The 13,336-nt window shown below is 33.1% G+C and overlaps 1 protein-coding gene across 5 annotated transcripts in view; it reads left to right on the forward strand.

The window, feature by feature from the left end:
* Positions 1–1,273: 1,273 nt before the first annotated feature.
* LOC124404226 (gamma-aminobutyric acid type B receptor subunit 2) overlaps positions 1,274–13,336 on the forward strand; it is a 160,127-nt gene continuing 148,064 nt past the window's right edge. For all 5 annotated transcript variants that reach the window (XM_046878185.1, XM_046878186.1, XM_046878187.1 and 2 more), the window contains exon 1: positions 1,274–1,647. In XM_046878185.1, coding sequence (XP_046734141.1) covers positions 1,339–1,647 — 309 coding nt within the window. In that variant the 5' untranslated portion in view covers positions 1,274–1,338. The remainder of the gene's footprint in view (positions 1,648–13,336) is intronic.

Consider the following 13,336-nt stretch of genomic DNA (forward strand, 5'->3'; position numbering starts at 1 on the left):
TGGAAAAAGCAAGCGGTCCATAAAAAAAAAAAAAAAAAAAAAAAAAAATGAAATAAAATAAACAAATAAAAAATAAAAAGTAAGAATTATTGCAAATAAACTGCAGAAATGACAAAATCACGAAGGCATAAGTTCGAGTAACCAGATTATGAATTACGCGAGAAAATATCGAGGACAGACATTAGTGAGTAAATATTTAATACAGATTCGAAGGACGGCGATAGAATCGTAGCGAATTTATGAACCGAGGGTAGAATCGATTCTGCTGACCATGTGAGAGATCGGTATAAATAAATACGTACAGAAGCGATAAATTCTCACTCACACAACGCCCAAAGCCGATTAGAAAGTTTTCAACGGAAATTGAAATCCGATAGATGAAACGGTGGATCGAAAATTTAATACCGTCGGTATTGAATTATAATTTGAAAACTGTGAAAACGAGGTTAAGGAATTTTGAAAAACAGAATCGTCGTCAGGCAAGGCAAGGCATGAAACACTCGTGAGACCGTGAAAACAAAAAAAAAACAAAAAAAATCGGCAAGCAATCATCGTTAGACAAAAAACTTTAACAAATTTTTTATGCAAAATTCTTCGATACAAGTAGATGACGAACAACCCGAAACACAAATGTCGGAAAACAAGTGAAAACACACAACAACGGTGAGAAACTGATAATTACAATATGGGATTTGAAAGAAAAACAAAAAAAAAAAGTTAACAAACAAACCAATATATTATACGAATCGAATTAATCGTTAGATAATTTTGTTTCAAAAAATTATTATCCAATTTATATGTCAACGGTGACAAGGTTACAATCGTATAAAAACGTCATTTTATTCGCTAATTCAAGCGTTGGTGGATAAAATTTTCTTTTAGTTTGTTGTTGATTACGATAATAATAATAATAATAATAATAATAACAACAACAACAACAACAATATAACATATAGCCTACAGAATACAGAATAGTGAAAAATAATGTGTAGCTATAATAATACAAAATCGTTGACCTGATAAATAAGACCATGCTTTCCGAACGGCTGTATTATAATTAATAACAATAACAATAGCAACAATAATCATAATACAATAGTGAAATGGAAGTGCAGGAGTTGAGGATTCGCACGTGGGAATATCGACGGTGAGATTATCTGAAACAGGGGGTGGGGGGGTGGGGGGTGGGCCTGGGGGTGGCGGGGGGGATGAAGGGAGGGAGGGAGGGATGGCGGGGGTTCGGAGGGTGGGAGAGAAGGGAAGTGAGATAGAAATGAAGGGGAGAGAAAATTGGAAATATTGAAAAAGAAGGAGAAAGAAAGTAAATCGGATTGTGAAATGGCGGTTAGTGCGCGACGGTGTCAATGGCGATGGCGTCGAGTGAGGTGCGCGGAAATAATTGTTGTTGTTTTGTGCGTGGAAGCGATATTTTTGCTTTCGTGCAACGCACAGAAACCGATAAACCTCGGGGGTGTTAAACGTCGCGATGTTTATATCGCCGGATTTTTCCCTTACGGTAGACACGTGCCGGAAAGTCACGTGGGACGTGGCGTTATGCCTTCGGTTAAACTAGCCGTCGATCATATCAACGAAAATCCAACGATACTGAGGAACTACAGACTACATATGTGGTGGAACGATACTGAGGTGAGTCTTTTTGGAATATATCGTTTTTATAGGTGTAACGCCATTTTTATTGTAAAGATTTAAAGGAAAATATTTTAAGGAGAGGGTTATAAGCGTGGAAATTTGATTTCTTACACTAAAATAAGAAATTTAATGATAGTTTTAATGGATGAAGTTTGTTTTTGGAGAAACTATAGAAGGATATTTTTTGGAGTTTAAGAAAAATTAGCGATTTTTTTGAATTTTTTTTTTTATTGGGAATAACGATTGAACGAACGAGCAGTCTTGCGCTTGAAATACTTTGATTGAAAAATAATAATTAATAACAAACTAGGAATTTAATAGAATTGATAAACACAGTTTAAAAATTAATATTCTTCGTACTCCTTCTATTTTCTTTTCGACTTTCTCGTATTAAACCTCAAACGTACAATCTCTGATAACGTTGATAACGATAAAGTCCATTATATCCTGGTGAAAACGTTTTAATTCTTCTTCCGAATAGTCATCCGTATTGTAACTATCATCGAAAAACTTGAATATTTAATTATCACCGTAAAAAGGACAGAAAAAAAAACTTTATAAGTAATAATTAAACAAAGATTTTGGTTATCACTCGATGTTTAGAGTCGAAATTTATTTATCTCTATGGAAACTCGAGAAAAATTTTTTTTTGTTGGTCGTAAAAAATACCTAACGCCACATAAATTATTTCTTTAATAATAATAATAATTGAGAAATGATGGAACGATATTGCTAAAAATAAAATTACTCAGTTCGACGAAGTGAGTTAGGTTATGAACTTGTTAGGGTGAATATTTGTTCGCATTTCTAAAAATAACAAGAATTTACGACCGCCATTTTCCCTCGGGATCTCGGTTCTTGGAATATTTCTAAGATATTGTATCACGAATATACGTATAAGCGTAGTATGTATATCCTTTAGAAAACAAAAAAAAAAAAAAAATCATGCATACATTTGTTGCTGCGGCAAAAGTACCGAGCGTGAGATCTCGAGGAGTTACGAGCGCGGGTTTAGATCTCGATAATTTTTTTTTTTTTTTTTTTCTACGACCGTATTATATCTCGAAATTTTACGCAAACCGGCGGCAGGGAATTTGAGAAATTTATTTTTGCATTTTTTTTTATTGTCATGGCGGAAATTTCACGAGATTGATATTTCGATCTTTTTTTTTTTTTTTTTTTTTCATCGTGCTTTCATATAATTATAACTTATACAGGGTGAATTGCTGATGGCGAACTGCTCAGTTATTTGCTACAATTTATTACGCAAATGCTATAATCTGAGAACAGTTATACTCGCCAGGGTGGCCAACCTTCGTGAACCTAACCTCAAAAATTTTTACAATTGTCGCTAGCAGTTGTGTTCAAAATCGATGGACTATTTAATTTCGATTATAACAATCGTTTGGTATATAGTCAATGGTTGATTTGTTTATCAAATAAACAAATCGAAACGCTAGGTTATCTGGATTTTTTTATTTTCTAGACAATTTTATCAGGTTGGATTTTATATTCTATTTCCTGTGACGATGACGTCACAGTTGAATAACCTAACCTTAAAGAATCTAGTAAGAAAGAATAAATAGTTGAAGAATAATAATTCGAAAAATTACGATGATGGTCGATAGGCGACGAATCAAAATATTATGCCTGTAATAAAAAATGGCGACACTGACGCGGAACTCGATAGGCTGAATAATTGAGGTAGTTTAGATCGTATAGTCAAGTGGCAGCGGTCTTGGGGCTTCTGTAAACAAAGTAAAGTTAGACCTCGCCTAGATCCCGCAACTTTGGCGAGGAAAGGGGCGAAGCCCCTTTGCTAACTCGATGCAAACAAGCTGCGGTGGGGGTAATTCGCGGAAGTTAGGGGTAAGTTTCGGTTTGATAGGTTAGGCTGGCCCGAGTTGGATCCTCGGCTCTTTCGAGCTTCGACGTTGCTCCGCTGTCACAGCTTCGTTATTGCATAATTTATGTATGGGGTATTCCACGCCAATTCGACCAGTGTTAGGTCCTGATCATCTCAAAATCGTTTCATGTTTTTTTGTAACATTCTGCTAGGTAAAAAACGCGACCTGAATTTTTTTCAAATTTTTTCGTCGAACCGTTCATTTTTTATAAATATTTCAAGTCAATAGCGAATGCCCATTTTTTTTAAATCTATAATCGCTCAGATTTTTTGCAAAATTCTTCTGACGGTAGAAATTTGAAAAAATTTGAGTTCTCGTCTTTTTTTTTTTAATATTTGCTGAACTAAGTCGATTTCAAAGATATCAAAAATCGAAACAAGTTTTAGAGTTCATAGTTTTTTTTTTTTCATGAACTTTATTCATTATGAAAAATTAAGAAAAAAAATTTGTATTCTGGTGTTTGCTGACTTTCTGAAGCTATCTATTCTGCAATATATATGGAAAACGGGGATTGATTGTTGAGATAAATATTATAAGATTTTTTAGAAATGGTGTGTAATTAAAACTTTTTCAAAATGTAGCTGAAAAAAATCGAAGACACATATATGTAAAAGAATATTTTTAAGAAATACGAAGACTTTACTATAAATATTTATAGAATGCAATGTGCAATAATTGTTCAATATGCGACAACAAGCAATTCTAACCTCAAATTTCTCGAAAACTATACGATAAAACAGGACTAAATCTAAATTACAGCATCTCTAAGATGTTAATCAGGTCTGTCTGCCTTAAATAAAATTCCTTTTTGTTTTACCTTTTTCTTTTTACTTTTACATTTCTCCACATTCCGCGTCCCGTTACAAACTGACGCCGGTTGAGTCGGCCATAGAAGCTTGGTTACTAGAAAGGAAGTCTCGCACGAATTTGTGTCTAACTTGTCGAGCGGACCTTAGTCTAACTATTTCGCAATCAGTAATAACTGACGTTACGTGAAAGCTTGTAGAGACGGGGTTGAGAAGTAAATAAGCGGAATAAAAAAAAAAAAAAAAAAAAAAAAGACAGCGAAAGAAAAGGGGGAAAAAAGAAAATGGAGACCGAGCGTTATTACACAGATGGCAAGAGTTCTAAATTTAACTCTATACGTCAGGCAGTAACGTTCGACGGTGTCTATTGAATCACCCAGTTTTCCAGAGCGTTCGATACTGCATAGCCACTGAGTCAAGGTGAGCCTCGGTTAACCTAACCTAACTCTACTTGAAGCAATCTCAGCCGACCCATAGACGATAATAGCCTTATGCATATAGCGGCTGCACGTCACGATACGTCGCTGGCCCATTTCGAATCCAGGGTCGCATGACATACGGACACCTTGTATAATTTAACATCGCTGACAGCCACGGCTTGCTCCTTTGCCTAGCTATTACATTTTATTCTCACAATGGCGAGACCTTTAATGGCGATTGATACGAATTTTTACCTCGCTAACATCTTTTTGTGGAAATCTTTGAAAGGCTTCGACTTTGTAATTCCCCATTTTTTTTTTTTTTTTTTGTTTTTTTTTTTTCTTATCGCTAATGGTTTGCAAGTTTTTGGACAACTTTTTGATCCCAGAGACAGAGAGAGGGAAGGTAGAATTTTTAATTAGAGAATAAATATCTTTAATATTAATTTGATACTTTTAACAATCAACCGAGGTTTTATATAAATATATATCGTGATAACGATTTATTTATTGAATGGAATGGAAATGTTTTAAATTATTTCCACGGAATAAACGTTTCGGCTTTGGTCACTGGTTTTACATTTGCATTTCGTGATTTCTGGGACAAAATTCCTGAGAGTGCTGCGCCGCTGCTTCAGCCAGGCTAGAGACGGAAATGCTCCGAATGGCTTAAGGCTAAGATTCGAGCAAATAACACTCGGCTTCGGATTGCAGAAAGCTGAGGTGAAACATACCTAGTAGAAGAGGCTCAGACTGTGCAATGTTTGCTGTGAAATTTGAGTATTCAAACCGGGACAGAAATAAAGTTTGTCTTCAAATCGTGACTTGAATCTATTCTAAAAAGGGCTAAATCGGTCGTTTTAAGATAACATGTTTCTCTTATTCCATTCGTTTCGACGAATCTAGAATTTAATATTTTAGATTTTTTTTTTTTCCACATGGACTTGTACGTTATTTTTTACATTTTCCGGATTTGTTTTAATTGATAAGAAAAAAAATAATGACGAGCTCAATCGAAATCAACTCAGGTTGAACGTATTGATCTGATATTCTATTCCAAAATACATTCATCTGATCATAAAATTCATTTACGACCGAAACGTGCAATTATGGTATTCATTGGAATCGGATTAATCATACGTATTTGGCATTAACAAAAGCTGCTCGATAATTTGATCGAAAACCATTTTCAGATTAATCCTCATTCATTGAATAACAGTTTTATCAAAATTTGTGTCGTTTTAATTGTCTGAAATAACTGAGGGAATCCGATGTATAAAATTCACTAAAACTAATTCAGTTAAACCAGATTTTAATTAAAATCGATGATTTCTCAATTCTTCCTGCTTTGACTTGTTTTGAACGTTCAACTTCGGCGTCTGCTTCGATTTAAGCCTGTTCACCTGCCGATAGTCAAAATGGTAACCACCACCGTCGCTACAACGCCTATCTAGAAATAATTTAATCGATGCTAATTGGGCAGCGATAACCGCAAATCCAAGCTCAGCCTCCCCTTGCGTGGAAATTATTACTGGAATGATATCTCGACGGAAAGCGATTCCCCGGTTATACCCACCTATAATAATACCAACCCTAGCTCTAATCTGTGCCAGAATTGTCACTGCAGTGCTGCTGTGACGTCAGCGACGATCAAAGCTCATTTAAACCTTTTTTTTTAAATCAACTGGAATCTAACCTGCAAATTCGATACAAAAGACGGGGCTAATTAATATCAACGCCAAAATTATTCCGAATGTAAGTGATTTTTTAAAGATTTTCTTGAAGAGTTATTATTTTTGTTAGATTCAATAAGTTGTTTCGATCTAACCTCAAATCTTCGGAGAACTCTTCGGGTAAGTTCACAAATGTTTATATAGAAATAATACGTAAGAGGTAATTCTTAATCTACTTTTGTTATTTTGTTGAAAGAATATCGACTCGGATATACTATACATTGTTTGTAAAATTATCTTTATTAGAGTTAAATAAGTTTGGCGTTTAATATTACAGTAAATATTGCATTATACAACAATCTAATTGTAAGTATTTTGCTCGACTAACTTAAGGCCCACAATCTCAAAAAGCAACATCAGATTTTCTGTGAATTGAACCCAATTTAAATGACAAATTATTATTCACTAACTTTACAGAATGATATAGCGTTCAATGTTGCTTAGAAGCCCATTTTTTATTACCATTGAATAAAATTATTGGATAATAGTATGAAGAGGTTGAAGAACATTTCAATAAAAATATCTGAGTGAAATCTGAATGAAACGCGTTGGTTGATTATGAAGATTGTATTATTTTTGAAAACTGCATGAATAATCCGATTTGTACTTTGTACAGAAATAAAAAACAAACAAAAAACGAAAAAAAAAAAAAAAAAAAACCGATACCGTTTTACCTGAGATTTCTACTAACTATGAAAAATAAAAATTTTTCTCAGTAAAGTGTTTCGTTTTTCAACAAAATTTTCAATATAATAATCGTAACTTATTTCAAGTAGGTTAATTTAAGAACGTATCGATTTCAAACTCGCCCACATGACCTCCGTGACAAAATTATGAAGTACAACAAGAACTTGCCTCTCGAACGATCGCGTGAGTTGAATAGGTGTATGTATACATATATATATATTAGGGTGGCGCAAGAAAACCGACCTTTTTTTTTTTTTTTGGGGCCTCGTGTGAAAAAATGTTAGTTTTTGATGTTTTAAGAGCCCACTCCAAAGGACAGTTCAAAAAAAAAAAAATTTAAGAGGTCGCTCCACATTTTTTAAAACGTCAGAAATCGTCAAAAATCGATTTTTTTATTTTTATTTTTTTTTTCTCGTTACGGTACAATTTCATAGACAAAAAAAAAAAAGAAGTTTCCCAAAGTTTCAGTTCAAAATTTGAATTTTGAAGGTCGCTCATAATTTTTTTTTCAATTTTTTGGTGCATTTCTTTAGATTTTTTCGAGCGACCTTTTGATATTCATATTAAAATTTGATAAATTATTTTTCTTTCATTCAGTAAGAAAGAATCGATAACAATACACCACGACATGAATTAAAAATCAAACAAAATAGTGAAAATATAATTTTTTTAATATAATTTTTTGACGATTTTTGACATTTTTAAAAATTTGGAGCGACTTCTAAAAAAATTTTTTTCTAGCTGTCCTTTGGAGTGGGCTCTTAAAACATCAAAAACTAACATTTTGTCACACGAGACTCAAAAAAAAAGTCGGTTTTTTTGCGCCACCCTAATATACATATAAGGTACATACGGAAATACATAATATATGTATTTCTGAATTCACCGAGAGAATAACTTTCTCGACGCGAGGTAAGAACGAAAAATTGGAAAACATACAGAGAAAAAAAAAGAAAAAGGGTAAAGAAAACCAATCTTCTCATAACCTATAATATGAGAAATGAAAATTTATTCACATTTCTATAAAAGGGTTGCGTTTGGGAGGCCAATTTTATGTACGCGACCCGACCGACCGACCGACCCGACCCTCGCCTGATATCCGATCTTGTCGTCTTACGGCTTTCCTGCTGCTTCATGTATTTACCCGTGTCTTTCTCATCGATCCGGAACACCGATAACAATGACGTGCGTACCGGCGACTGTCGATAAGTATTGATATTCGATCTTGAAATTAGTTTTCCGAGGTACAAGGTAACGAGGTCAAGGCTGCATAGCACGAGACAAAATTACAATCTATCCAAGGCGATCGAAGGTTAGGTACCTACAATAAATGCGAAAAGCTCAGGACGAGGGGATGAACTATTCCTTAATTCGTCTGCTTAACTGAGGATTGGAAAATTTGAATGATTTTATTGAATACGAATGATTGATTACTAATTCATAGGATATAATAAACAAATTTTATAGTAATTCAGAGAATTTTCAAGGATTTTAAAAGATTTCTATGGTATTGCAAATGAATTTCAAAATATTTCAAGAGATTTCAAAGCATTCCAAATGAAAGGACTTGAAATTGTTTGCCTTTTTTTTTTTTTTTTTTTTTTTTCTTTTTTATCTACTGTTTTAAAGGATTTCAAAGAATCACGGAGGATTCCGAAGAATTTCAAAGAGTTTCGAAGAATTTTCAAGGATTTTAAAAAAATTTCCAAAGTATTGCAAATGAATTTTAAAATATTTCAAAAGATTTCAAAGTATTCTAAATAAAAGTACTCGTTAACGATCTTTTTTTTTTTTTAAACTATTTCAAATCAATTTTTTTTAAATAACAAGGGATAAAATTAATCACATGAACTTTTTATTAAATATGAATTATTCGGAAATTATTTATACAATTAATTGCACAGCGGCAGCATAACGCGAAACGTTTCGAGTTCTGCTTTACTCTCAACGCGTCAAAGTCAAATAATTTTTTGAACTCATATTTACGATTACTTTTCCTCGAGAAAGTTAGATAACAATTCGACATAATTTTTCATATGAAAAGTAAACATTTTATTCCGATTTCAGACATTATTTTCTCAAGGGGCCCACTTTGCCCCCCCCCCCCCCCCCCCTAATATATCCCCCCAGAATATTATATCATGTTTTCCGGCAGTCTCTACTTCCTTTCGATAACCTTTTCCTGCAAGCCGATTAATCAGGATGAGCCGCGATTCTCCGGGACTAGAAGCTAATGCTCGGTAATATGTCTACACCTACATTGACTACATTCTCTTTCCGCGCCATTAAATAAGTTGTAAAACTGAATCAGTTAACCGAGATCGCTGCTGCTTCTCACTCAGGTGAACTCAATATTATTAAATTACGTCAATCTAACATTTTTTTCATTGAAATGATTTCACATTTGGGGAGCGATTTTAATTAATTGATGGCTCGTTTTATTTTATTTTTTTTTTACACGGCGGAGGGGAGGGGGGTAAAACGGGGTACTTAAGGAAATACTTAGTTTCTGAGGACTCAGATACGCTAATTCGTCTTTTTTCTTTTTTTTTTTTTTGTTCTTTTATTGTAACCAAAGTAAATGATAATGATTTTCAGATTTCAGGGGAAAACATTTTTTTTTTTTTTGGTTCTGAAAATTCAAAACAATGCTCAATAATGTTTAAATAGAATTCCCACCATAGTTATCGAGGTACCTTATATTCCAAAGTTATTGATAATCGGGTTAATTGCTTTAGTTGAATTTCACAGGCTTAAAAATGTTCTCTATACCAAGGTGAGAATAATGATTTTCAATTGAATTAATGTTGTTTGATTTTAGTCGCAGCTTTTGGAGTTTCGAGTCATCATTTTTATCATTCGATGCTTTCACGTTTGGAATTGGAATTCGAAATTTGTTCTTTGTAGAGGGTTAGAAAAAAAAAAAATTTGTTCCAGCTGCTTCACTCCAAAGTTTTGAGTTGATTTGAGCATTTTTCAATGTATTACTGAGTGAAGAAAAACTAAAAATTACAAATTAAATGTTGATATGACAACTTATTTCTATATATATATATATATATATATGTTAAAATAGAAAAAAAAAAAAATTTCTGTTATATTCACTAACAGAAATTTAACAAATAACACAAAAACGAATTAGGTGGACTTGCTATAGGGAAATTATGTTTAGTTAAATTTTTCTAACAACGTCATACCATCAATTTTGCATTAGGTACTATAATGAGAAGACAGTATTTAATTACGTCACATCGTTCAGATGTTAGATGATCCCTAATTGGGCACGTCTTTGCCATTTCGGTGTTCCAGGAAAAAACGTGGTGGAAAAGCTGATCTTTCACTTTCACGTTCGATGAATTGATATCCCCTTCCCCCCCCCCCCCCCCCCCCCCTCTCCACCCTCGGCTCCTACTTCGACGGAAATAATTGCCTGAACTTTTGAAGCAATAACAATTCATCAGACCCTCCATTAAACCCGATACTTCGACTGTATACAAGAGCTTTAATTTCGTTCCGACTTCCTCTCCTTGTTTCCTATTTCTCTTTTCTTTGTTAATTTTTTTTTTTTTCTGTGGAAGTATTTTTTTTATTTTATTTTTTTCTCTTTTTTTAATGTCTTAATTAGGTGAATTCTACGCGATAGCTCTGGAATCTACTATATTGCGGTTAATAGTCGAGTTGATTCATCCCAAATAATCCGCGGTTCGATATTGTAATTTGAGAAATCTGAAAATTTATTTTTTCCGACGATAGAGTATCGGAAAGTTTTTTATTATTTTATAATTTTTTTGCGAAAATATTCTTTCCAAAATTTTTACGGAGTTTTGTTTTTATCCAGACGTGTTTCGAGTGTTTCCTAAAAGTATACAATATCTTTTGGAAATCGATTGGAAGGAAAAAAAAAAAGTTTTTTTTGTAGAAATTGGTCAGATATTCAACTTGGTTAGGAAAGGTGAGAAACTCAAAAAGTAGAAATTTTTTCGAAAATAAATTTTTTTTAGACAATTTTACTAAAATATCCAAACCATTATTGAGTATTAACTTTTTCAGGAATAATATCGAATTTCTTTGATAACAGTCCGAAAACAAGATTTATTCTTGAGAAAATTTTACCGATTGTGAGAATTTTTGTCACCGGATATATACTATTGATATTAGGATTTTGATTTGAATTACGAGAAAGTGAAAAAAATCTTTCAGATAAAATCGGGTTTACTGTAATATCTTACTTTTTTATTTTATTCATTTCTTATTTCGAATTTCTATTTTTTAATACCTGCGTCTTCTTAATTGGTCAATATAACCGTAGTCAACTCATCGGTTTGAAAATCTAATTAAACTAAAGAAAGAATTTTAGCAACAAGAGGTGAAAAGGGTGTAATTTGATCGAGTCAAAATTCTTGCAATTTAACAAACAGATCTGGTGCTTCTAAAAGAAAAACAACAACAACAATAACAAAAAAAAAAACGTATCACTTGACGCAGATAGTCAAGATCGAAAAAGACAGAGAGAGAGAGAGAGAGAGAGAGAGAGAGAGAGGGGGAGGGAGAGAGGGAGAGCAAACACGTAGAATTGAGATTGGAACAGAGGCTCGGCTTTTAAATTTGGAAGGCAATCGGACTGATGAAGAGGGTTGGAAAGCCAATTGCCGGCGTACACTCGATGCCGAAATTAGTTTCCGGCTGGATGAAAAACAGAGAAATTTAGCGACGGTTAGATATCCGATAAACTTTTTCACCCAACTGTAGTTTAGGCATCGCGTTTCACGGAGTTTAAAAGTTTTTGTCTCCGAGCCACGCGGCGGTTACTAACAAATTCACTTTGCTTAATCAGTTTTCCTGAAATTCGCCGCGTCCGCTTAAGTCGACTAACAATAAGACGAGCCCGAAATCCACATAAATAGGAAACGCCAGCGATTATCTAGCTTATGTGTATATATATATATATATATATATATATTAGGGTGGCGCAAAAAAACTGACAATTTTTTTTTTTTTTTTTTTTTGAGTCTCGTGTGACAAAATGTTAGTTTTTGATGTTTAAAGAGCCCACTCCAAAGGACAGTTAAAAAAAAAAAAAACTTTTAAGAGGTCGTTCCACATTTTTTAAAACGTCAGAAATTTTGCTCGTTTTTGATCGCGTTACGTTAGGATTGCTCAATTTTAATCCCGCTAATAATGATCTTGTGAAAAAACGCCGAAAGCAAGAAAAATTTCTACTTCTGACGACTAACGTTCTCAACTATTTTCATTTTTTAATATTTAACTGAAAGTGTGAGATCAGTAGCTGAAACCGAAAAATCTAATATGTATCTGTACATATTTATTATGGCCACTCGGGTTATATATTTTTTGTTTTGTATAAACTATCGCAATATTTCGATGTTAATGCAACAATAAATAAATATGTCAAGACGTTATGTGATTAAAAAAAAATAAAAAATAATTTTTAAAATAAAATTACATCGTTTCACTAATTTTAATTCTAAAAATTAGTGAAACGATGTAATATCGCAATAAGCATCAAACATGGTTTTTGACAAGATGAAATTTTTTTTGCAATTGTTATAATATTGTAACCGTTATTGCAACGATCATGCTTATATTTTTTCTAGACATTATTCAACAACTAGACGTGAAATGATATTTTTCTTACGTCACTATTACAGACACACGGTTTTATTACAGGGTGTCTAATATTCATTCGGAAATTATGAAATCAGAAAATTTTCAGGGAATTTAATACCCCATGGAAAAAAGCTGGAAATCTCAAGGAATTTCATGTCGTATCTGGAATACATATATATATACTACTTTCCATCATGGGTTAATAAAACTTTAGCCATTTGGTGAGAAAAAAAAAAAAAATTTCTTTCAACGAAAGCTCACAACGATCTCTCTTCTAGTCAAATATGAAAACTCTTATTCGTACGACTCTTGTGTTTTTCATTTATTCTATAGATGCAAAAGAAACTGGATAAATAATGATTCTTGTCTGAAAAAAAACTGGAATTCTCGATGAATTACGTTTTCACAAATAACTAAACAATATGAATTATTATACTACATATATGAAAATAATAACCAAACAGAGTCACAGCGATGCACACAGTGACAAAAGAAAGGCGCTATTT

The sequence above is a fragment of the Diprion similis genome, chromosome 3 (assembly GCF_021155765.1).
Source record: "Diprion similis isolate iyDipSimi1 chromosome 3, iyDipSimi1.1, whole genome shotgun sequence".
Classification (NCBI taxonomy): domain Eukaryota; kingdom Metazoa; phylum Arthropoda; class Insecta; order Hymenoptera; family Diprionidae; genus Diprion; species Diprion similis.